General features: G+C 41.5%; 1 protein-coding gene across 3 annotated transcripts in view; it reads left to right on the plus strand.

Annotated features, from left to right (window-relative positions):
* Positions 1 to 26,266, plus strand: part of VCAN (versican) — a 135,945-nt gene that overhangs the window by 15,848 nt on the left and 93,831 nt on the right. For all 3 annotated transcript variants that reach the window (XM_074952816.1, XM_074952815.1, XM_074952814.1), the window contains exons 3-5: positions 4,853 to 5,230; positions 19,476 to 19,650; positions 19,775 to 19,902. In XM_074952816.1, coding sequence (XP_074808917.1) covers positions 4,853 to 5,230; positions 19,476 to 19,650; positions 19,775 to 19,902 — 681 coding nt within the window. The remainder of the gene's footprint in view (positions 1 to 4,852; positions 5,231 to 19,475; positions 19,651 to 19,774; positions 19,903 to 26,266) is intronic.

Genomic DNA, 26,266 nt, shown 5'->3' on the forward strand with positions numbered 1-26,266 from the left:
ATATTCAGGTCTGCAGATGGAATATACATTTGCCTGGTTTTCTATGATTTACTGACAGAGTATGAGAAGTAACTGATCCTTCAGTACTCTATGCCTGGTTTACATCCTCCCTCTCTTTACTGTAGTAGCTCAGGCCACAAACCATCTGGTAGGAACACAGTGAAGTTTTTGTTGGGATTCAATTTATTACCTCCATTCTCAAAGCTCCATACATGTTCTTGCAGGTAGTCCTGATTTTTTTTAAAAATTTAATTTAACAACCTAACACTTATATTCTTAAGTATTAAATTTCCTTCTTAAAAGATTTAGAGTTAATGAACAGAGTTTGCTTAGGCTCAGTATATAAAGAAATTAGATTTAATAGAGCACATGAGATCATAGGTATTTGTTATGGCTGCTACTAGACTGGACTATAGAGTGTATGCGTAGTCAGACTATTGATGAACTCTCAACAAAGGGTTTTAATTGTTCTTCCCCTATAAACTTGGCTTAACATAAATACGATCTTTGATTCCATCAGAATACATTTTTGTCTGATTACTCACTGTCAATGTTTCTGTTCTCTTAAACTTAATTACACAGCAAGACCATTCTTCTCAGCACCTTCTCCTCCTGGAGGACATTCCTTCTGATTGGATCCAGACCACTTTGCCCCATACAGACCAATGGGTGGTGTAGTTATTTTTACCCTAAAATAGCCCTTTTTCTGCTTACTTCACTTTTCAGGGATTTGCAACTTTTGCAAAAGTAAGGATTGTACAAGACCTTCTGGGGAAGGAGTCTTTGTTTTCAGGCAGGGAACAAATATTTTATTTTGTGTCCAACTTCAAAAGAAAGAGAGCAAGCCCTACTTCACTGATAAGATGAGCTGACTTTTACAACCCAAACTGTGAACTGGGAGGACCCGAAGCAAGGTCCAAAACAACAGCTAGCTGGAATTCTGGTTAAAGTCAAAAGGAAAACAGCTTTATTCAAGGTAGAAGCTCACAAAGGGGAAATTCTATCAGGGAGCTACCAGGAGGCAGCAGTATGGAATTTATAGCCTCACTGAACTCCCTATTTTTAACTACCTCCCTTTAATTAATTATGCAGCCCCACAATCTTTATAACTGCCTGGCAGCAGGATACACTAACTCTGACTGGTAGAACATTACAGCAGGTTCAAGATGAAACTGTTCTGCAACTTTTAAATATTTACACCAAAACCCCTATCCTTATGTAATGAGAGGGCTCCAAGAAACCCACCAGAATGTAGGGAAACTCACAATTAAATCCACAAGGCTTGGCCCTTAACTTGATCCTGTACATCAGTGTGGATAAATAAATGAAGGAAGAACCCCCCCCCCAGATAATTTGTGGGAGGAAAAATAAACAGACCTTCATCTGTCATTTATTAGGATCAGGATTGGCTGCAACATGAGGCCATGTTGCATTGTAAGACACTGGCTCACATTGGGCACCACAGCAGGGGAGCACTCTGGTATAATCCTAAGGCATGATCCTTTCCCCAGCTCCCTGATAAATGCTCCATCCCTTTGGACCGTGCACCTGCTCCGCCCGAAGAGTTAATCAGCTCCATGTGGAAGGGATGAAACCATTGCTCAGCCTCTTTCCATCTCTCTTTGAAGTGATTTGCACCTTTAGGGAAGTAGGAAGGAGCAGTGTCTGCAGTCTTCAAAATACAGGGACTGAGGTTGACATTTCTTTGCAGGGGGCCACAGTGGGTGGGAAGATTTCTTATGCCTTCCTTCCCCATTCACCCATTCTAGGGCTAGACAGTTATGGCCGATTACTTAGTGAGGCCCCCTAACTTGACTACACTGTGATTCTCTGGGCTTGATCCCACCGTCCTAACTCAGATAAAGTTCCCATTGATTTAACTGGGAATTTTGCTTGAGCAAGGACTCCAAGGTATGGCTCTTTGTGGTGATTTGGACTTAAGTCTCTCTGTGTGTTCATGTGTTTCCTCCATTAACCAGTTGTATTGAGAAGTTTTTTACATACCACTTAGCAATAGAAAAATGCTTGTATTAATCACCATCCTGGCTGGTGATTTCAAAACCATGTTTCTTTTTAATACATACAAGAGGACATTAGTGCTTTTACGTCTCACCTGGCTCTGGAGTTGGGTAAAGGGGCTGGATAAATGGGTGTCCAGGTTTCATAGCCCCTTCTATTGTCAGCTCTAGGAGAGCTGTTGACCTACTGGCAAATATCTGCCCCTCTCAGCTTCAGACAAACACACAGGCAGTTACTGAACCTCTTCCTGTCCTTTGCTGTCCCTGGTGACCATTTGTTTTGCTGGCCCTGTGCTTATTAAGGAATGGTCTGCAAAGTGGCATTCCGAGTATCTGGGGAAGAGATAGCGTTCTGTGCTTTCACTCAGAGGGAAAATGCTGAAGCAGCAGAAGGGGTGTAAGGGTTAAGAAAAGAAGAAAAGGCTGCCTTCAGCAGTAGACAATAAATCATGCTTGAATAGCTAGCCTGGGCTGCCACAGGAAATAAAGTTTTTGCAACAGTGTGCAGGAGCATCACTTAACCCATGTTTAATTGCCAAACATTTTTTTCCCAAATGAGGAAAGTAACTTTTTTTAAAAAAAATCCTATTTTACCTAATAACAGACTTAGGCTGATTAGCCTGCAAGTCAGAACAGAGAGTTCTCTTATTATAAAAGTGCTCTGGGATACTTACTTTGTAAAGTAGATGGATGCATTTATGGCCACATGGTCTCCTTTCGTTCCAAACTGTTGCCCTAGATTAGAACAGATATAAACTGTATATCATAATGATATGGTTGCTGCCAAGAGCTTTCAGTCACCTCAACATGTAAATATCAATTTTAAGGAGAACATTTCCTCGGGGATCAGTGCGGATATTGCAGATCACTGCAGCCACCACCAACTGTCTCTGAAGATTATTAAAATTCTGACAGGCAGGATAAATAGAACTAGGTATTTATTCTTTTAAATATTCTCTTTAATGAAGATACACCTTTTTTAAAAAAGCAACCAGACAGCATAAGAAATATGAAATATTTTGAGAGTGATTCTGATCTCACACCTGTATAAACTGGTGGTAACTTCTATTGAAATCGAGAGTCCTGATTTTGCAGTCTCTCACACCAATTTTAGTGCTGTGTAATTCATTGCAGTTACATTAGCACAAAGCTGGTATAATGGAGTGGAGAATCAGACCCAATGACATTTATCCTAATGTAAAACTTCAGATTAGAATCATGCCCTCTTAGTTTATTATCCATTGATGCCATGATGGGCCAGATTCTGACACCCTTGCTCAGGTTGAGTAGCCCCTCGCTCACCAGATAGCTCTATTGATTTCAGTGGGAATATTTGTGCAATAAGGCAATACTCAACATGAGTAAGTGCATTTGAACCTCGACCTTGGTGATTTTTACCCAACAACCTATAATCCTAACAATTCCTTACTCTTTTTGGCTATTGTATCTGAATTGTCTTGGTCTTTCACTGTTTTTACAAATACACTCTTGCTAGAACTGTGGTCTCTAGACCTTAATTGTAGTTCGTGACTTGTTTAAATCTCAGTATCTTTCTGTAATATTGAGACACTCAAATACCAAGGAGATGAGCATAATATCAACGCCTAAATAGAGAGAGATTTGACCATTTAAAGTATATGTTGTACAGAGCTATCTATGCCTCTTTGAAAAAAATAATTTAACCAACAGTCAAATGCTTACAACATAGTAGTTTTTGAAATAGCTAGGTGTTATCTTTCTTTCTTTAGAATCTTCTACAGTATGAGCATAGACGTCATTTTTGACAACTAATAGTGAACAACTAAATAGTTTCCATGTGTTGGCAGCACTTGTTTCTTCCCTTACACTCTTGGTGGTCAGTATTAGTTTGTAGATATCTTTCTAAACTATGAACCCTAGTTCATTTAAAATGAATTACCATTATCTTCAGCCTTTCAGAGAAAGAGTTATAGAGCAGGCCAGTGGAAAAGGAAAGAGACAAATATACATATATGATGTTATTGAACCATATCTAATAACTTAATGAGGATTAAGAGCTGGTGTGTAATGGTAGCAAACAGAAATCCTTTCTCCAGACACATGCTGTAGGCAAGCTGGGTGAACAGTAGCCAACTGTCCCCTAAGGAATTTGTCTTGAGGATGCATTTCCCTGTAAAGTATTTGCAGCTGGAGATGTCATAAAACTATGATAAAAGTCCTATAATCACAAGTTTGAACCAAGAAGGGACCTCCATGTGCTTCATTGCCTCCTTTACTTGAACATATTTGGTTTCAGCAACATGTTAAGGCCTGAAATTGGAAAAGAGGCAAACATTTAAAAAAGAACTAATAGGAGAATCTCACTGGAAAGACTATTGTTTAACAGATCAAAATGAGTTAACCTTTGACAGAACGATGGGTGGGTTCTCAGAGTTGTAATGCACTTAAGGCCATAGGTCATATTCTCCTCTCATACTGGTTTTACTTCTGCATAACAACCATACCTACCTTTTCCATCTGTAGATCTCAAAGCACTTCACAAAGAAGGGCAGTAATATTAATCCCATTTTTCATAGGAGGAAACTGTGACTCAGAGAGGTAAAATGATTTGCCCAAGGTTACCCAAGTAGGCTGAGGTAGAGGCAAGACTAGAACTCTCCCAAACCTTAGTCCAGTGGACCACACTGCCTCTGAGTTTCTTCCATTGACTCAAATGAAGGTAGTCCTGATTTACACCAACATAAAGGACATGAGAATCAGCCCCCATGTGAGCTTTAATCCTTAAATTGCAATGAAATTGTACTGGTTCTTATTTTGTTGGCCCACTAATGTGATTTTTCCCCTTCTTCTTTTAGTTAAAGTGGAAAAAAGCCCCCCTGTAAAGGGTTCCCTTTCTGGAAGAGCAACTCTACCTTGCTTCTTTTCAACCTTGCCTACTTTACCCCCCAGCTACAACAATACAAGTGAATTTCTTCGAATCAAATGGTCAAAGGTTGAACAGGATAAAACCGGAAAAGATGTGAAAGAAACCACTGTTCTGGTGGCCCAAAATGGGAACATCAAAATAGGGCAAGGCTACAAAGGGAGAGTGTCTGTTCCAACCCACCCAGAGGATATTGGTGATGCTTCGCTGACTATGGTTAAACTACGTGCAAGCGATGCGGGTGTGTACCGCTGTGATGTCATGTTTGGAATTGAAGACACCCAAGATGTCATCTCATTGGCTGTTGATGGTAAGGATTCATTTAATACATCTGTAGATAGTAATGATCCCATATATATAGTTAAAATGGAAAGGACAAGCAATTACCGGAAAGTCAAAGCATTTAGAGGTGCTTCAGCACCCTTGATAAATATGCTCCTGGTTGTCTGCTATCACTTCTTCCTGCTCCCCTTCTTTCTCCAATGTTGTATCCTTCTACTTTCCTCTTCACGCTTTTTTGATGCTTCCCTTTACACTTGGAACAATCTCCCTCCTTTATTCACTAAGAGATCTGCCTCACCAATTTTAAATCCCTCCTCAAGACATACTGCTACTTCATCACATTTCAACGATGATCTCTACAAGATTCCTATACCACCTTTCTCCAGGACTGTGATGTACAGTAATGTGTGTGTGAACTGTTTTGCTTTTACTAGTTTTGTAAGCTTGTTGGGTAGGAGTAGCGTCTTTTTAAATGTTTGTATAGCACTGGGAATGTTGTTGGCTCAGTGAGGAATAAATAATAATAATAATAAAGAATTATTTATTTGACCCACTGTAACTATGGTAGGACACACTATATCACTGCCTAATACTGAAAACATGATGCAATCTTAGCTGGAAGACACTTTCTCCCAGGTTTTCCCAGTAAAACGTGCCGTGATAGTCGTGTCAGGCACAAAGTACCTCCTTCACCACAATAATGGGGAGATAAAAGCTGTGGTGGAACTCCCCAGTTATGTACATGTAAGGTACCATACTCGCCACCCGCAGCACAGGTTGTGATCCTGATCTAGTGCCTCCTACTGGCCATTTGCCTCTCATCAGGTCTTCCATGGCTCAGCCCTCTGGCCAAGACACCTAAAATCCAAATAAATGTCCAGATAATAGTTCTTCCACCTCTCTCAACCTCCATTAAAGTGTTCCTACTGCCCCTCCCTCACAGGAGCCTAATTTGCTGCTGTAGTTGGGCTTGCATGTTCCTTCCTCAGGGGCTGGCAGGGGAACCCGAGCCCACCCTCTACTCTGGGTTCCAGCCCAGGGATCCTGTATTAAGCAGCGAGGTGTGCTTCTTTAGATACGCTGCTGTTTCCCAGGACTGCTTCCTGCCTTTAAGTCCACTTGTGCTGCTTCCCCACAGCCTGTGCTTAACACAGCATCTCTTTGGTTTGCAGGCCTCTGGCTTCTCCCTTCTCTGCCAGACTAATAAGCCCTCTACTCCTCTCAGGCTCCACTGAAGTGTTCTCACTGGCCCTCCCTCAGGGCCTCCCCTCTTCTTTCAGAGTTGGTCCTTTGTTGCTCCTTGTCTTAACAGGCTTTCTTTCCCTGCCTCCCTTTCCCAGGGACTCTGGCAACTTCCATTAGGGATCTCCTTACTCCTTGTAGGCTCTAGCTCAGGGCTTTCCCCACTTGAACCTATGCTGCTCCTTATGGGTCCTTCCACCTGACTTCCTACCTATTTAAGCTCTGTCTCAGGGCTACCACTTGCTGAAGCCAGAGCCTGCTCCAACCTGCAGGAGAGTCCTGCTTTCTCTGTGGTCTTTCTATCCCTTCCTAACTGCATTCTCCACTCTGTATAGTCTTTTCCTAACCCTTTCACAGCTGGATTCAGTAATTATCCATTGCCATATCACCACCAGCTGGTGCTAGTATAAGCCACACACCTCCTGGGTGTGGTGTTCTGTCCTGTCTAGTGGCACCGAGACCACTTAAAGAGAGAGATAAATTGAGTCTGCTCTACAGCCTTAGCTAACAGCCAGTTGGCTTTTAACTCGTGTGGTAGAGGCTCATGCACTAAGCTCCAGAGGTCCCTGTTTTGATTCTGCCTGTCACCGACTAGGGTCTGTCAGTGTTACAAGTGGGGGTTCATCCAGGATTTCAACTGGGAAGACTCTGAAGCTCCCGTTGCGCTTCCTCAGCTAGGGGAAGTTTGTAACCCACACACCTCCTGCGTGTGGTGTTCTGTCCCATCTAGTGGCACCAAGACAACTTAAAGAGAGAGATAAAATAAGTCTGCTAACAGCCAGCTGGCTCATGCACTAAGCTCCAGAGGTCCCCGGTTCAATTCTGCCCGCTGATGACTAGGGTCTGTTGGTGTTACACTAGCTACAAGTCCCAGGCAAGGCTGAGTATGGCTAGCCTTGAAGGGACAGCTAGCTTGTAACAGTGCACAAATTAGATCTGGTGGGGGGGGGAAAATCGGAGGAGGGGGGATCACAAATATTTGTTTCAAAATTGCCCACTTCCCTTATTTTTTTCTATATTTTGAAATTTCATTGAAATGTCTAAATTTTGAAAAAACTCGGCCTGCTCAGGTACAAAAGAGGAAAATCATATCGTTCATTCTTCAGTTTGCACAGACAGATGCTCTTTGTTGTAGGTGTGAGGAGTGCATTTGCCTTTGACAGTACAGTTGTTGTGGCTGAGCTGAAAGTTTGGCCCTTTGAATGTTTCGATTATTTTTTCTATATTTGCTGTTACCTGTGCTTTTATTTTAAAAAGAAAACATACGTCCTTCTAGTTGTGAAGATGAGCTTTACATGTTTAAATGGTTGTCTGCCTGTGGCATTTTATTTGCTCTTCATTAGTATAGCATCTGAGCCACCTTCTCCTTTTCATCTTAAAGGATGTTAACTACAAAGCCTATAAACATTAGACCACTTTGCTCTGTGTTTTTGTCAGATCTTATAAACTAAGTGGAGCTGAGAACAGTTCTTGGATGAGAGACCTTTAGAGCCTTTTCTATAGTAGGATTATTTAAAATTGCTAATGCCAGTGAAGCTGAACCCATATTAGTGATGGTGGGAAATTTTTGCAAAATTCTCCATTAGTTGGAAGAAATGTTACTGGTGATTCAGAAGGTGGAATTCCTTCATTTCATTCAGGATAGCTCTAAACCCCTTAGAATGATGGATAAAAGGATAAGTATAGGTTTCAGAGTAGCAGCCGTGTTAGTCTGTATCCGCAAAAAAAAAAAAAAGGAGTACTAGTGGCACCTTAGAGACGAACCAATTTATTTGAGCCTAAGCTTTCGTGAGCTACAGCTCACTTCATCGGATGCATTCAGTGGAAAATACAGTGAGGAGATTTATATACACACAGAACGTGAAAAAATGGGTGTTTGTAAAGCAACCTGGGATTCTTTTGGAAGAAAGATGTTTATAAATGATCAAAGTTGCTATTGTTAATCATTATGATATATTGCTACTATTTAAATGCCAACATTATTAAGCGTGTTCAGTGATGTATTAGATACATCCAGTAAAATTTGATACACTTGTTAGAAGTGGCTGACCATACCGAGTCAGATCCTAGCTTTGTAGATTTACTGTGAAGCAGTGTAGCTCTACTGAAGTTAATTGAACTACATGAAATTGTACCAGTTAAGGATCTGGCCAACTGTTGCAAGCAATTCCTGATGTCCTATTTGTTTGAATGAATGTTCAAAACAGACGCATCTTAAAAACATTTTGATTAAAAACTAGAATGATATAAAAATAATATGCACACATTAAATGGATTAAAAAATGGCTAACTGATAGGTCTCAAAATGTAACTGTAAATGGGGAATCATCATTGAGTAGTTGCAAGTTGGAGCTAGACAAATTCAAGCTGGAAACAAGGCGTACATGTTTAGCAGCAAGAGTAATTAATCATGGGAACAATTTACCAAGGGTCAAGATAGATTCTCCATCACTCACAATTTTTAAATCAAGATTGGATTTTTGTTAAAGATATGCTCTAGCAATTATTTGGGGGAAGTTCTATGGCAGGTGTTATAAAGGACATATGATGGTCCCTTTTGGCCTTAGAATCTATTCCAGTACCAGCAAAGGTACTTAAATAACCTCAGACAGCTGCCTTGTTGGGTTTTGATTTGGAGGACCCATACAAAATAAAACATACAGAAACTGACTAGTGCTTCCTGAGTGGATGCATATAAAAAGTAAACATATATTTTTGAATAGCCTTTTTCAGCCCTTCCCCTAGATTTAATAGGTATATTAAGTCCATTGAATCCCGCCTGCATCAAATGAGCATGTGTTACAAGTGGTGGACTATGCTGTGAGTGAAAGCAGCAGTTTCAAAGGAAGGAGGGAGAGGTCTCTGCGGATTATCCATGTACCCTAACACAGTTTATACAGACCTGGACTCCCGCTACTAGTCATTGAAAGTAAACTATAAAACATTTAGGGCTTGATTTTTTCAAAACTTCAGAAGCCTAAGGCTGCCTGCAAAATATATATATATATATATATGGATGTAATTGCATGTCTAATTTGTATGTGCATTTGCTGCAAATGCACATGCAAATATGTTTGTATGCAAATGGCCAGTTTAACTGGCTGTCTTTATACCTACATACTCATTTGCCCAGTCATAAGCAACTTTGTGTGACCTTGGGTTTCTGAAGTTCAGAAAATCAGGCCTCTGTGAGTATGTCTACACTGCAATAAAAGACCTGCGGCTGGCCTGGGTCACCTGGCTTGAGCTGTGGGGCTATAAAATTGCAATGTAGCTGTTTGGGCTTGAGCTGAACCCCAAGCTGTGAGACCCCACAAGTTGGGGAGGGTCCCAGAGGGTGACTCAATTTACCATTTGTAAAAAATGTGGACAATAATCCATCTTTTTGAGATCTGTGCATAAAAATGCTATGTAAGTGCAAAGTATTTATTATTATGCTCCTCAGAATATGGTAGGACATGTTATTAAATGGCCCCTCTTGTATCCTACCATGGTATTAGGCTTTAAAATATAACAGTAGGGACAAATATAATGGAAAAGAAAATGAAAAATCTCTACAAAGAAAGTTCAGCTGTTTTTTTCATAACCCGCCCAGGGGCTCCTGCAGGTTCAGGGTGGCAGGTGGAATCCTTGTAGATTTCTTGCTCTTGTCTATATCTCACCAATGAATGCCTCTCTCAGCAGCTTCTCTTCTTGTCCTTGTCTCACTGGCTGGCGTGGGGAAGGGGCTGTTTCCATGGATCTTGTTGTATTCATTTTTATTTGTTTCAGCTGCAAGACTGGCAGACTTTTCAGGTATTAGGCAAAAACAGAGAAAGCAAGTATGGAAAAAAAAAAGTTTAAAATCCTGACCTAGATAGTGGGGAGAAGCAGCTGTTAAAGATGTAGAGTAAATGTAAAGAGGAAAGGAGTGAGAGATTGCAATTGAACATTTTCATTTTTATGCAAACCCTCCTTTGGTGCAGGCATTATGATGATAATAAATGGGAGTTGCTCCTAATGTGGGAATAATGCCACTTTATTGTGCTTTCAGCCCTTGGAGATTTTATGTTGGCAATCTAATTAATTTGTTCTCTCCGAAATCTGAGCTCTCATTGATTAGCCCTTAAATCCAGCATTTGTAGAAAGACTGTTTTAGTTAATCTTTTAAAACTGCCTATCTTATATCCCAATCATTTCTGGAAGTTAACCTCCTAGGCTTTCTTTTTAACTGAACAGGCTTCTCCATCTCTCCACTGCTGCTCACAGTCTCTGGGTTGAATTTTCAAAGTGGGTCTCCGATTCTGTCCCCAGTATGCCTGCCAGGAGTAAAAAGGAACAAGGGGGAACTATTCTGAAAGGAGGGAAGTAATTAGCTGGTTGAAAAGACTAAAGGTTTGTGCTTACTGCAGCTCAGGAGAGGAGAGGGAAGAATGGCTTTGAGCCACGGTTCTGTGCTTCTGATTTGAGACTGGCAAAATGGCTTCTGGAGTACAGCCCAAAGACTGCTTTAAGTTATCCAAACCAAAATCTGGAGGACTGTGCATCCTGGCCGCACCCTACCAGACCCCCTAGTCATATGGGAGGGGCTTTACACTCCCTGAGTATTCCCCTATTTAAGAGCAGTCCCTGTGTGCTGTGTAGCTTTCCAGTTGACTGAAACTGCTTCAGCATGCCATAGCCTCTGGAAGAATAGCCAAAGATCTTACCATAAGAATACAGGTCCACATTCCTGTGCGTGTGAGCAAAGTGGAGAGGATGCAAGAAGATCCCATAGTGCCCTCTGCATAGTCCCTACTAGGGTGACCAGATGTCCCGATTTTATAGGGACTGTCCTGGTTTTTGGGTCTTTTTTCTTATATAGGCTCCTATTACCCCCCTGTCCTGATTTTTCAGACTTGCTGTCTGGTCACCCTAGTCCCTATGCAGACAGATCCGAGCCATCCCAATGGGAGCATTGAGGAAGGAGGAGGAGGTTGGGTGCACAGGAGAGTAGCCGTTGATCCACTGCCCTTGCATACTGGTAATCAGTGCCAAATGTATTCCTGCTTGGGCCAGGCAACTCTGTATCCAGCCCACTCAAGCTGTGAAGACCCATGTGTAGGATGCAGTTTGTGGCCAAACCCTAAAATGAAGGACACAAATGAAATATTCATTTGAGAAACTTAAACTGCTGTGATATTCCCTCCAGTCATATAATCGACTCTTTCTATAACCTCTATTGTGTGATACTTTATTTCTGATATATATGATTTTCAACACCAAACTTGTGTGGCTCATAGTTAACCTTGGGACAAAAATGAGACACATCTAGAGGTATATCTGCACACTGCCTCTTAATCAGGACTGTGCTTACCAGACAGATGAGCTCTTTGTTTGCTTCCCCACAATGCCAGCTTTGAAAATTTTTCCCCCAGTCCTCTATAGTTTGGGCACCTAACATTGATACAAGACAACAAAATAACTGCCCCTGTTTTTTAACAACTCCCCCCCACTCCCATCAGTTCCTATTATTAAAAAGTTAAATCAAACATTCGACCAGTGAAATCCTTCAATGTTCTGTGAAGCTTGCCAAATGCAGCTGTGACAGGCTATTGGAGGGCACAGGTTCCAAAGACATGAGCCCACCACTGAAAGTCTGCTTTGATTTGTAGGTCACAGTAATGTGACAGCTGTATTATTGGAGCCCTTCCTAGTAACACCAAGGGATTTTGCAGCATAATACACTGGCAAATAGCCAAGCAATATTGCAGCCCAGGGGTGTGAAACAACAGATCTGTTTTCTTCTAATTAAATTACTCCCTTAAGAATTAAATCCTTCCTTAAATTTTTCTCCATAAATATAAGAAACAGGTAATTGATTAAAAGTCACTCTTGTGCTCACCCAAAAATGAGTTATTTTAAATTTTGGATACAGCAAAATACTTTCCTTAAGTGCTCTCGCCTACAGACACTGCTGCATCTTCCTGTAATTATACTTATTGTGTTTGCCAGATGTTCAGTGACAACACTGCACTGTTCTAGTCTGTTTTCCAGTTGCTTTATTTGCTCCTAGGACAACTTTGTTGTAGGCTTTTCTTTCTTAAAACAAATAGACTCGGGAAAATCCTTTACAAATTTTTAAAAGTGCTAAATCTTGGACAATGGATTTTGCCTTCTCTCTCCCTGTCCAACTGAAACAATGGAAGTCCTGTGATTTAATCTCCTTAGCCCCAGGGGGTCTTCTAATTGTTATAGCCATTACACAGGCTTATACATACTGATATTCTCCTCTCTATTCATCCTGTAGGCTCCTTTATGTCCATTGGCTCCTCACTTGAAAAGCAAGAGTCTTATACTCTAAGATAGGTGAAGTTTACCTTCTGGATCAGAGTGAAGAGAACAAAGCATTCTCTAAGTTCCTGTCCAAGTCTTACAAATGACCAAAGGCTTTCTCTGAACATCGAGAGAGCTACTTTAAACTGGCACCAATATTAACTCTTAAATACTGCTTTATTTAGATATTATAGTGATTAGCAACATGTACCAATCAAAAAAAAATAAGCTATTACTTTAGACATGGGGGCAAGATGGCCAGTCATCAGGAATGCACTCATGTACTTACTGCAAAATGAAGTTTGAAAAACGAAAATGAAGTGCTGTCATCACCCCTCTATGTATTTGATGCCTTATCAAGCCTTTTTCTGTTTGCACTGAATGGCAGAGTTCATCTACAGAAGTGAAACAGTTTTAGATCAGGGCAGCCATCTATCAGAAGTGCAGACTGTTGTGAGGCATGAATCCAAATCAGTGTCAAAATGACATTTTTGTGAAGGTTAAAAACCAGCCAGACAGCTTCACATAATTCTCACTTTACATGTTTTCAGACTGAGCTATATAAACTCAATATCAAGTAACATATACTGTTAAAAAACTGGACCATTAGTGCATACTATTAAGAATAGAACCCTCAGCTGGTGTAAATCAGCATACACCTCTGCCCCCTTAGCATCAATCTATATTACTGCATAAAGAGAGTTTTTAAAAATAGCTTATAAAATGTGCAGTATGTTTCTAAAACCTCAGAAGCTTGGATGTTGGGTTGCATTTCTCCTTTAAATACCAGAAACAATCTGTTGCTGCCTGTGAACAGGCTCCCTGCTTAAACTTCTGGAAATTCTGTCTGGTAATCCCTCTTTGTGAATTAAGCAGCATGCACAATACTCCAGGGTATGTCTACCCAGTGTCTTTATTACTGTGTATGCTCCAGGTACATTACAACATAGCAGCAATCAGGTGGAGTGGGTTTCCTGGCTCAGCCTTTTACACCGCTTGCTTTCTTCACAGAGCTACCCAGCTGGTAAGCTAATTACCTCATTAGCTCATCAGGCTCCCTACAGGTACAAATGATCCCTTCTACCCTTCCAAATACAAACTATCTAAGTCCCTCCTGCTTTAACTACAACCTGTACTCCTGATGCCATTCTGTGCCAAAACATTAAAAATTCTGTGCCAAAAAATGAAAATTCTGCATACAATATTTTAAAATTCTGCAAAATTCTGCAAATTTTATTTGTCAAATAAATGTGGAGGCTTCCTCATGGCATTGGGGAGCACAGGCCACTGGCTGCACGGAAGTGGGAGATTACTGTGCAGCTCCCACCTGGGATATGTACTCAGCAGTGAGGCTGCACCCAACCCTGACAGCACCAAGTGTGGGCAGGCAGATTCAGCAAGGCAGAATCCAAGTGGAGAGGAGTTTAGTGTGAGAGGATCGAGGTGTGGGTTGAGAGGGTTCTGTGTGGGGCAATCTGGGCATGGGCAGCTCAGTGCGGGATCTGGGTGGGGGGGCAATCTGGTGCACAGAGGCTTGTTTGGGGTTTCTGAGTGCAACAATAATTGGACTCGGCAGGAGGGTCCATGTGAAGGTGGTTGGGGCTCAGTGGTTGGGTGTGGGGGGGAATAGAGCTTGGCAGGGGGGGTCTGGTGTGCTGGGGCTCAGTGGGAGTTCCAGATGCTGGGGGAGTGGGGCTTAGTGGGGTGGAGATCCAGGTGCAGCTGGTTGGGGCTTGATGGTGTGGGGATCCAGGTGTGGGTGGCTCATCAGGGTGGTCCATGTGCAGGGGGAGTGGGCTTATTGGAGGGGAGTGTTTCTGAGTCTGGTGAGGGTCATCAGGAAGGTCTGGGTATGAAGGGGTCTAGATGCACAGGGGTTGGGTGGATGGGGGAGTAGCCCCCTGTACAGGGATCCTGCCCCCTGCAGCTGAGGAGTGATGGGTGCAGGAAGGGGGGGGGGAGAGTTTGCAGAGCTTCCTACAGCTGGGGGTGGGTCTGACCTGGCCCCGGACGCTGTACAGGGAAGAGGAAGTCCCTTCCTTCCCAGCCCATCTGGAACTAGCAGTTGAGCCCAGCACAAGGGTAGGAGCCAGCAGTCTTCCCCGCTCCTGCCCCCTGCCCTGTGATATACCTTTCTGCTGGCTGCCCTGGCCACCTGAAACATACTGCTGGGGAGGGTTGCATGGCTGCTCTTGTGGCTTCCCTTTGCTTCCCTGTCAGAAATTCATTTTTCTGTGGGGAAGCAAAGAAATCTGCAGGGGACATAAATTCTGCACATGTGCAGTGGTGCAGAATTCTCCCAGGAGTAACCCTGGGTGTTCTATGTTACTAGGGTCTGCGTTTATAGCTGCTAATAGCCCTCTGTCACACTGTCCCATGCCTGTGTGGGTATCTCAACGCAGAGCTCTGCAGTATTCCTCTGCATGCCACTCTGGGCGTGTGCTTGTTGGGATTGTGGTTAGAGACCATGCACAGAAATGATCCACAAAGCCAAAGCCCGACATATGTTTGTACAGCTCAGGCAGCGCAAATGGCCTGTAAACCTTCCCTAATTGGACAACAGTAAATTCTCCAGGTTAGGACAATTCCTAGGGGACATAAAGCTAGCATAGCTGGCACTACACTGTGCCAGCTTAGCTCCTTCCCAGCATGGGAGTTGTGTCAGGGTCTTGTCCCACTTAGGTCCTGTGTCAAACACAGCTTGGCCAGACCTGAAGACATTTGGAGAACTTCCATTGTTTCCATGGTGCATGTACACTGCTGCAATGGAGACCAGATTCTGATCCTGTTCTCTGTCTGTGCCATTAAATTAATTGATGTAGAAAGGATTAGGGTGTTTTACACAAGATTTTTTTATTTACTGGAAAATTTCCCTAGTAAAACATGTCAAGGGAAGAGAAATGAGCTAATTCAGCTTACACTGAATGGAAGGATAAACAAAAACAGGTCTACAACTACGGTCCTTGATTTCCAAAGAGGAAACTTTAAAAAAACTAAGGGAATTATTTAAGGAAACAGACTGAACTGAAGAACTCAAGGATCTGAATGTGGGAGGAGGCTTGGACTTACTTTACGTCAAAGCTGCAAAGCTAGCTGAAACCTGCATCCCAAGCAAGGGGAAAAAATTCATAGGGAATGCTTGCAGACCAAATTGGATGAACAAGCTTCTCAAACAGGTTATTATGAGAAAGTAGAAAGTCTACGAGGAATGGCAGATGAGAAGGGTCAGCAAGGAAAGCTGCCTCTTGGAGGTCAGAAAGTATAGGGGAAAAGTGAGAAATGCCAAAAGCCAAGCAGAGTTGAACCTTGCAAAGGAAATTAAAACCAATAGTAAAAGGTTCTATAGCCATATAGATAAAAAGAAACCAACGAAAGAAGAAGTGAGACCTCTAAGCACTGAGGATGGGGAGGAGATTAAAGATAATCTAGGCATGGCCCAACACCTAAACGAATACTTTGCCTCCTTTTTTAATAAGGGTAATGAGGATCTTAGGACTAATGGCAGGGTGGGTAATAGAAATGAGGATATGGAAGTAGAAATGATCACATCTGAGGTGAAAGTCAAACTCAAACATTTTAATGGGACCAAATCATTGCACATTACAAAGAGTTATGAACTAGCAAATAAATCTGTGCATTTAATAAAAAAGCAAGGTAAATATATTATGAACAATGTGCTTGTTCTTCTATTTTGAAAATTTAATTTTATTGTAATATTTAATTATGTACTAATTAATGTACTCTACTATATTATGAAAAATGATGGAGCCTTCGTAATATGAGATTTCACTACAGTTCTTTGCCATTAAAACTTTGCTGAGAAGTGGGAAAAGACCATTATTTTCTGTATGAACTCGAAAGTGAACAAATTAGTAAAGTGCAGATTAAAGTAGTTCTATAATTTTTAGAAATGATTTTGCCCATGAGGCCAAATTCAGATCTGGTGTAATTTCAGTGACTGCTGTAGAATTAATTGTCTTAATCAGAGGTCTGAATTTGAACCATAGATGGTATACATTCATAGATTCCTAGACTTTAAGGCCAGAAGGGGCCATTGTGATCATCTTGTCTGACCTCCTGCACATCACAGGACACAGAACCTCACCCACCCACTTCTGTAATAGACCTATAACCTCTGTCTGAGTTACTGAAGTCCTCAGATCATGGTTTAAAGACTTCAAGTTACAGAGAATCCACCATTTACTCTAGTTTAAACCAGCAACTGGCCCATGCCACATGCTGCAGAGGAAAGCAAAAAGCCCCCAGGGTCTCTGCCAATCTGACCCAGGGAAAATCCCTTCCCAGCCCCAAATATGGCAGTCAGTTAGACCCTGAGTTTGTGGGCAAGACCCACCAGGCAGATAACTGGGAAAGAATTCTCTATAGTAACTCAGAGCCCTCTCCATCTTGTGTCCAATCTCTGGCTGTTAGGGATTGGCAGTCACCAATGGGCCACATGCCATTGTAGTCCCACCATACCATCCCCTCCATAAAGTTATCAAGTTCAGTCTTGAAGCCAATTAGGTTTTTTGCTTCCACTGCTCCCTTTGGAAGGCTATTCCAGGATTTCACTGGTTAGAAACCTTTATCTAATTTTAAGCATAAACTTGTTGATGGCCAGTTTGTTCTTGTGTCAACATTGGCACTTAAATAACTCCTCTCCCTTCCTGGTATTTATCCCTCTGATGTCTTTATAGAGAACAATCATATCTCACCTCAGCCTTCATTTGGTTAGGCTAAATAAGTCAAGCTCCCTGAGTCCCGTCTTGTAAGGTAGGTTTTCCAGTTTTCTGATCATCCTACTAGCCCTTCTCTGCCCCGTCCCAGTTTGAATTAATCTTTCTTAAACATGGGAGACCAGAACTGTATACAGTATTCCAGAAGTGGTCTTACCAGTGCTTTGTACAATGGTACTAACACATCTCTATATGTACTGGAAATACTTTCCCTGATGCAGCCTAGGATTGCATTAGCCTTTTTCATGACCATATCACATTGGTTGATCACAGGATGACTATGAACCACCAGTTGCACCCAGGTCTTTCTCCTCCTCTGTCACTTGCAACTGATAAATCCCCAGTTTATAGCAAAAATTCTTGTTGTTAGTCCCTAAGTGCATGACTTTGCATTATTAAATTTAATCTAATTTCTTTTACTCTAGTTTTCAAGGTCATCCAGGTCTTTTTGCATGATATTCTAGTCCTCCTCAATATTGGCAACCCTAACTTTGTGTCATCCTCAAATTTTATTAGCACACTCCCACTTTTTGTACCAAGGTAATTAATGAAAATGTAAAATAAGATTAGTCCCAAGGCCAATCCCTGAGGAACTCCACTAATAACTTCTCTCCAGCCTGACAGTTCACCTTTCAATATGACCCATTGTAGTCTCCCCATTAACCAGTTCCTTATTCACCTTTCAATTCTCATATTTATCGCCATCCTCTCCAATTTAACTAATAATTTCCCATGTGCAACTGTATCAAATGTATTACTGAAATCCAGGTTGATTAGATCTACTGCATTTCCTTTGTCTAAAAAATGAGTTATCTTCTCAAAGAAAGGGATCAGTTTGGTCTGGTATGATCTACCTTTTGTACAGCCATGTTGTATGTTATCCCAATTACTGTTTACCTCTCTGTCCTTAACTACTTTCTCTTTCAAAATTTCTTCCAAGACCTTTCATACAATTGAGGTCAAACTAACAGGCATGTAGTTTCCTGGGTCACTTTTTTTCCCTTTCTTAAAAATAGCTGAGAATTAGCAATTCTCCAGTCATAGGGTATGACCCCCAAATTTACAGATTAATTAAAAATCCTTGCTATTGGACTTGTGATTAGTGAGGTTCTACTATATAGTATTTTTCAAAGATCATCATGCAGCATCCATTGTTGTTTAACTTTAAAGGCATGGCAATAGGGGAAGAATGATCTTGAACAGTAATAAAAAAAATGATTTCTGCCCATTGAATGTTAATACACTTTTTCAGTCATAAGAACATAAGAACTGACATACTGGGTTAGACCAATGGTCCCTCTAGCCTAGTATCCTGTCTTCTGACAGTGGTGCCAGATGCTTCGGAGGCAATGAACAGAACAGGGCAATTTATCCATTAGTTCTGCTCTTAGATATGCGTGTGCAGCTGCTGCTGCTGTCAGTGGGATTTGCACTTGTATTGAGAACAGAGTGGCCCCTAACTAGAACAAAACTTTTTTTAATGCTCTGAAGTTTTTTATTTTTTTTATTTCTAAATTCTGCCAATTGCCATAATCAGGAATCCCCAAATACAAGAAAGGTTTATGTAGCCTGTAATATTTTTAGTACATAAAAGAAAATATAATTGAATAGAATATAAAAAGTGGCCAATCTTCAGATGTTTATAAATAGTATTACTATATTTGTAACTAATCTGGGCTGCAGAGACCAACACCATGCAGAGATCAAACCAGGGACCTTCTTCACCAAAATCACAGGTTTCTACCACTTGAGCTAAAAGAATTTCTCCAAGTCTGAGTAGTAGCAGGCTGTTATCTAGTCACTAGTGGCAGTCACTAGAAGGAGGCATGATCATACTTACCACGGAATATCTTGTAACAGCATGTTATTATTATTGTACAAGGAGGGAGTCACCTTATTCTTTTTTTTAATTATTGTTGTATCAGGATAACGTCACTGTATAATGAATATAGCAAATGTGATGCAACTTGTGTCACTACCATGAGTTTGTTGTCTTTGTAGGTGTTGTGTTTCACTATCGTGCTGCAACTAGTAGGTATACCCTGGATTTTCAGCATGCTCAGCAGTCTTGTCTGGACAATGGTGCTGTCATAGCAAACCCTGATCAGCTGAAAGCTGCATATGAAGATGGATTTGAACAATGCGATGCTGGTTGGTTGTCTGATCAAACTGTTAGGTGAGTTGTTCAAATTGCCTCTTGACAGTATTTCCCCAAATTAATCGGCTTGATCTGTTCATACTTAAAATGCAATAAAATGTTAACGAACTGTAACAATAAATATTAACTTACTGTATTCCAGATATCCAATCAGGCAACCCAGAGTTGGCTGCTATGGAGATAAAATGGGAAAGGAAGGAGTTAGAACATATGGATTCCGTCTTCCCAATGAAACTTATGATGTATATTGCTACGTGGATCACCTGGAAGGTAAGATAGTCCCATGTTTATGTTCGAAAGCTAAAATAATTGGAGAATCTAACACGGCAAGACAGTAAAATAAGAATTTTTGTATAAAAACCATCCTAGTCATTTTGCATACGAAAAAGAATGGTTGGATGAAACAACCTATAGTTTGTGGTATAGCAGGCCTTAATTAAAGGAGACCGTGGAGGTGGTGGTTCACAAATGGGTATTCAGGTTTGGAGCTTCTATAGTTAGTGACAGTAGTCAATGCAAACCTGCTATTGGAACATGTCCTCACATTTTTAGAGTGTTAAAAAAAGAAAGATACTTCAAGAAATGTTTGTAACATTTGGAGGTACTGCAGAGAACTAAAGATGCATCTAGTTTATGTACTAACTATATTATGGTTCCTAAAGTATACAGCTAAGGTGCTTACCTATCGGTGACTCCAGAATTACATAGATATTAAATGACAATCCAAGCTTAATATTGAATTTTGGAAATAAAAGGCTTTCACAGTATAACATAGTTCCGGTGAGACATGTGCAACATGTTTAGTAGAACTGTCTGTGATACCACAATATGACATCAATTCATGTGAAATTTGTCTATGGAAGACCTCCCAATACAATGCAACAGTTGTGGGTCCGTTGTGTGGGGGATTGGCAATGATGAAAGGTGAATACCAAGGGACTGAACCCCAGTCTATAGCAAAGTTAGATGCTGTGCCAGCTCTATGAAGATCAAAACAGCAAGGATTTGGGGGATTCGAGATTTGAGGGTACAATGGCCACACATTCCCACATCATGTTGTGATCCCTGCATGCCCTCACTTCAGCCTATAGGGCTAGCGCAGCAGCTATAGTTAGCATAGCTAACTACCCTACACTTCTCTAGTGGGATTGGGGGTGTATTCTAGATACCTTCATGCTTAGAAACTATACTAATTGATTCAATATAAACACTTAAGATAGATTTTCTCCCCCCTCTCTCCACCTCCGTGTAGACTTATACTCAGCCTTTGTGCTGTGAATTTTACCCTATATGCAGAAGTCCACAGTAACGAGACATACAGCTGTCATGTTTCAATGCCCTGAAACAGTATGAGACTTTCACTTTGTTTCCCTGTGAGTAGAGTTTCATTCAACTAGGTTTCTACTCTTCCATCTTAACACATTTTACCAATTCCAAACTATAAGTTTTATGGAGAAGTTCCTCAGCTGATATAAATTAGTATAGCTTTGTCGAAGTCTGTGGAGCATTGAACCAGCTGAACCATATGTGTCTTCAAATATTTAAATAAAGGAATAATAATTTCATGATAGATTGTAAGGTTTTGATTGTTTTATTTTATATTTCAGTTATTGTCTAAAATTCTCTTTCTGTTCTGAAAATCTAGAAGGATAAAGACTTTGATCCTGCACTCACTGCAGTCAGTGGGAGTTTTGCCATGAACTTCAGTAGATGCAGGGTCAGGTCCAAAATAGCTCCCAGAAGAGAACTATGGAAATGGTTCCCCATCTTTTACCTGTTATATTATCTGTTCAGAATATCACAGTCACTCCCTGGTGATAAGAGACAGTATTATAGTTATTGCTTTAAATAAAGCGTCACTAATGTGAGTTTAGCGCATACATCTTTGAAAGGCAAAGATGAAGTACACATGGCAGTAGTGCAGATTTTCTGAAATTAAAAAAAAAAGGAAGTGCTCATGAAAGATGCTCGATTGAGGGTAGCATATTAATGGGGGGAGTTTTATCATTGATTTCAGTGGTAGCAGATTTAGGCCAACACTGGACACTGAAAAGTCCAACCTAAAGTCCTCCAGTTAGCCACATAGCAGATAACAGTAGCAATGTCAATGGGCCGTCATCCTAATCTGGAGAGACCACTGCTAGGGGTGAGATAGTAGCTCAGTCTCTGTGGCCCATTCAATCCTTGCTCTCTGTAACAGGGTGACTTGGCACTTTATGGGCTAGAGGCCTGTGGGTAGGCAACCCTGATTTCTAATGAGGCACATCTGAGCAAGGATCACCTGATTCTCCTATAAAGAGCAGCAGGAAACTGCAGAGTGAGAGTTCTCAGAGGGTTCTCAGGGAGAACAGAACGGATTATTGAGGCTGATGGGTGAGAGTAGGCTCCAGCAGAGGCACCTGGGGTTTGCGGAGTGAGACTACAGGCAGGAAAAGCATAGGAGTGACCTGATAGGGATGTAACGAGGTGGACTTGAGGAAAGACTGGAGAACTTTATTTTGAATGTTTGTTAATTTAACAAATCAGAACCTGAGATGCGTGTGAATGGACAAAAGTGTCTATGAATCATGGAGAAAGCCCCTTGAAGGGGGAAACTGAGGCAGGGGCTGTTGGCCATGAGGAAGTGCTCAGGAGGCATCCTCCTGGTGACAGTCTCTGTGCTGAGATTGCCAAGAAGAATGCCAGCTAGTGCCAATCCTGGTTATGCTCTTTTGTGGTGAGGACATTTTTTCTTTAGGAATTGGACTGAGACCACATATAAGTCATCAAACAACAGTCACATCTTACTCATTATTTGAAATGGGCTAAATCTGAACAAGTGAAAGCCTCAATACCCCATTGCCACCCCCACCCCACCCCAAGGTAACATTAACAGCCCCTTGTTGCATAGATATTTCTGCTTTTTTCTTGTAAAATATAAACATTAACATAGTATTGTTTCTGGGACAGCTCTTCAGTTGGTGTAAATCAGCACAGCTCCATCAAAGCCAGCTGAGGATCTGGCCCTATGTTTTTAACATACTTAATAAGAAGTATAGGATTTGAGTGTGGCTAGATTAACTGTCGAGGAGTACCATTGCTTATGGAATTTCCTAACTTCCAAGGGCTTGATTTCTCAACCTAAATAATGCATTAATGCTATTTTTTTGCTTGTGGACAAATGATAGTGGGCAGGTGGTGGCACCCACTGTACGTAAGGGTTGCAAAATAGTTTCCATTATAGTCTTGATAGGTTTCAAGCCCAGAAGGTATCATTATGATCATATAGCCTGAGATCCTTCTACTTTTGTATGGGCTAAAGTTTTCAATGGAATGGGAATGTCCAGGCTCAGAAAAAGATAAGAGAAAAATCTACTCTAGGACCTGAGTATGGATATATGGCATCAGTATTATATACTGCCATGCAATAGGCCCATCTATGGAGGAAACCAGATGCAAGAAGATATAGAAGGTGAGCCTGCTACACCTTGGAATGGTAATTTGTCATACCCTTACCAGCAGGTCCCTAGAAATTTAGCAAGATAGTGGGCTCTTTAACTTTTCACGTAAGGGTTAAAGAACCATGATAGTACTCTGCTTCTACAAAAATGGTTGCTAGAAGGACAAAAGGTGATTTCAGGAAACTACATAGCATAAAAGAGAATAAACTAGTGGAACCATTTGCCCATGGAGAATTTGATAAACTGAAGACACAAGTAATTTATGTGTACAGTAAACACTGCATAAAAGGACATTGTATGTTTTGTTTGCTGCATAAATAACACATGAATTCCATGGAAGCAGGCCCTAGCTTTTAGGATTTGAAGCCACATAATGTTTATTATTGCCCTGTTCATTTCGGGCCTGATTCTGCAACAGATGACAGAGCATCTCTTCTGAGGTGCTGAGCACCCTCAACTCCCGTTAAAGACAAAGGGAATGGAGGGTAATCAGTACCTCACAGAACTGGGCTCATACAAGATATTTTCCATCTTAATTATGATTTGGAACCAAGAACAGGCAAGTATTATTCTAAGATGTTGATTAAGGGTCAGATCTGCTAGCCTTATTCACATTGAATAGTACCTTACTTCTGTAAGGATTTCTGTGTCTAGAACCTGGGGTTAGAGGGTCTTGGCTGACTGATACCTCTATGTTGCCACTGGGGAATGAGGCAAAGCAACATCCAACAGTTACTGGAGGGTTGGGCACTGCAGGAAGTACTGCCTGAAGAGGCCAGTGCAACGGAACCCTGCAGCCCCCTGATTAACCCACACCAACTGTTTAAACCAGAAAGCTGGTCCAGGGAGCGTCTGAGCCACAGCGCAGACTTTGGCTTGCTACAGCCTCAGACCTCATATTTTGTCCCATCTTGCTCCTGACTCTTGCCTTCGAACCTGGCCTTCCTTGACTCTGGTGCCCATTTCCTGATGACTTGGTAGCTAGTCTAGACTCCTGCTTTTGACCCTGACCCAGCAGACATTACTGGTCCAGCTGCCTATGTTCTGGCCATTACAACTCCATGAGTAGTATTATTGAAGTCAATGGGACTACTCCCAAAGTAAGGAGCTGCTTGAGTAAGGGTATCAGAATCTAGCCCATAATAAAGATGCTCATCTTGGAAATGTTTGCTCAATAGTTGGGAGCCTTTTGTCAGGGGCAATGTTAGACCAGATGGCCTTCAAAGAGCATGGAAATATTTGCAATAGACTTTAGCTGAATTATGTACTGAATTCACATTATTTATTTGGTTAGTTACAGACAAAGATGTGTATGAGCAAGCAGCATTTCTGCTTTCTTCTTTCTTCCTTTCTGGCTTTATAAAATTACATTGCCTGAGACATGAATTTCTAGATGCAATACAAACAATTAACCTAAATTAAAACCAGCCATCTAGGCTAAATCTTAGCATTTCCTTGTTCAGAGCAAAGCCATTGAGATTAAAGGCTGTGAATAATTATGAGTAAAATATTCTGAGTTTTGTTAAAAAAACCTGGGGGAATTATTATGTAGGTTTAAAACTTCAGAACTATAATGATAAAAAAGAGATTGGAAACAGTTTTTCATTAAACTAGGCATGGGCATGGTGACTTATAATAGGCTGATTTAAACTTTTTATAGTTCATTTCATCTCATTATGTGAGATTTTGAATACGTTTATTAATAAACCAGTGCTTACAGTTAAAGGTCTCATAAATGGGCTATTAATTTAGGGGATTCTATTCTAAAGACCTCACTGTCTGCTTAACTTCACTTCCATCTGAAACAAGTGTCCAACTGGCGATATTACAATGCCTGTTGATTTGAAATGAATGATTAGAAAATAATACGTATGAATTTGAAATTTGGGTAGTGCCAGTGAAGTCTCAGTGAAGTCCCTTCACCAACACCTGCTGATGAAGTGGAGGGGTGGGGGATGAGGTCCACTGGCCAAAGCCATGTAGGAGCCATGTATGTGTAACATGCAAACAAGGAGTTGTGCTAGGAAAGTATTTTTGGGGTGGAGGCTGGGAAGATTCCAGAAACCCCTTTCCTGTGACACACCTTTTTTTTTCCCACTTGGTGTAGGAAACCAATAGAAAACCAGACGGCCTTTCAACATTTTCCATTCAGTCTCATATAGTTCTTGCTGTTGTCATTGAAATTTGTGTAAGAATAAAAAGGAACATCCTTTCAGAATAAACCCTCATGCTTAGGGTATATTTTTGAGTACTCAAGCCCTCCTCCAAAGCCCGTCCAAGTCAATAGCACTCTTTCTATTGATTTCTATAGGCTTTTTAGGATTGCCAGGTGTCCAGTTTTTGACTGGAAAGTCTGGTCGAAAGGGGAACCTGACAGTGTCCAGTCAGTACTACTGACTGAACCCCAAAGTCTGGTTAGTGTGGATAGGAGAGGCATGGAGGAGGCAAATCATCACCCATACCAGCCCCTACACAGCTGGGGCCACATCCTGCCTGCACTGAGCAGCTGCAACTCCCAGTCCCACACTGCAGGCGAGTCCCTCCTGATCTGAGCAGAGGGGAGCAGGAGGGTGGGGGGAGTAGAGAGGGAAAAGCAGGAAGCGACGACGGGGGGGGGGGGAAGAGGAGTGAATGACAGGGTGGGATCTTGGGGGAAGAGATAGGGCCTCAGGGGTGGGACCTCAGGATGAAGGGGCAGGGCAGGGGTGGGGCTTTGTGGGGGAAGAGGCAGGGCAGGGAAGGGTTTGGCACTCCTCCTGGAGTGCCCAGTATTTAAATATTACAAAGCTGGCAACTGATCAGACCCTAATCCCCCTCCTGTGGGTAAGGCACACATGAAAGAGATTTGCCTGAAAAGCCGATGGAAAGTTCAAAATTGATTTGGCCCCTATCAACAAATAAGAACCAGTAAAACTGTGGTGCTGGGTCACAGCTGCTACTGATGAGTTTAATGAGGTGTAGCTCACCTTAGCATTTGGGGGCAGGCCTGTGGAAAAAATGTCTCCTCCCAGCGCCTCCAAATGTCATAACTCGCTGACTAGTACTATCACATCACTTTGCACAGAATAGGACTAAGAGCTTTGGGGAAGGTTAACAAGATAATATTTTGATGCCTGACTTCTATTGATATGAATGGACTTCCGACCTCAATGAGCCTGCACGTGGCTGGAACTTGCCCAATATGTGAGCTGAGC

Source organism: Natator depressus, chromosome 5 (genome assembly GCF_965152275.1).
Source record: "Natator depressus isolate rNatDep1 chromosome 5, rNatDep2.hap1, whole genome shotgun sequence".
Lineage (NCBI taxonomy): Eukaryota > Metazoa > Chordata > Testudines > Cheloniidae > Natator > Natator depressus.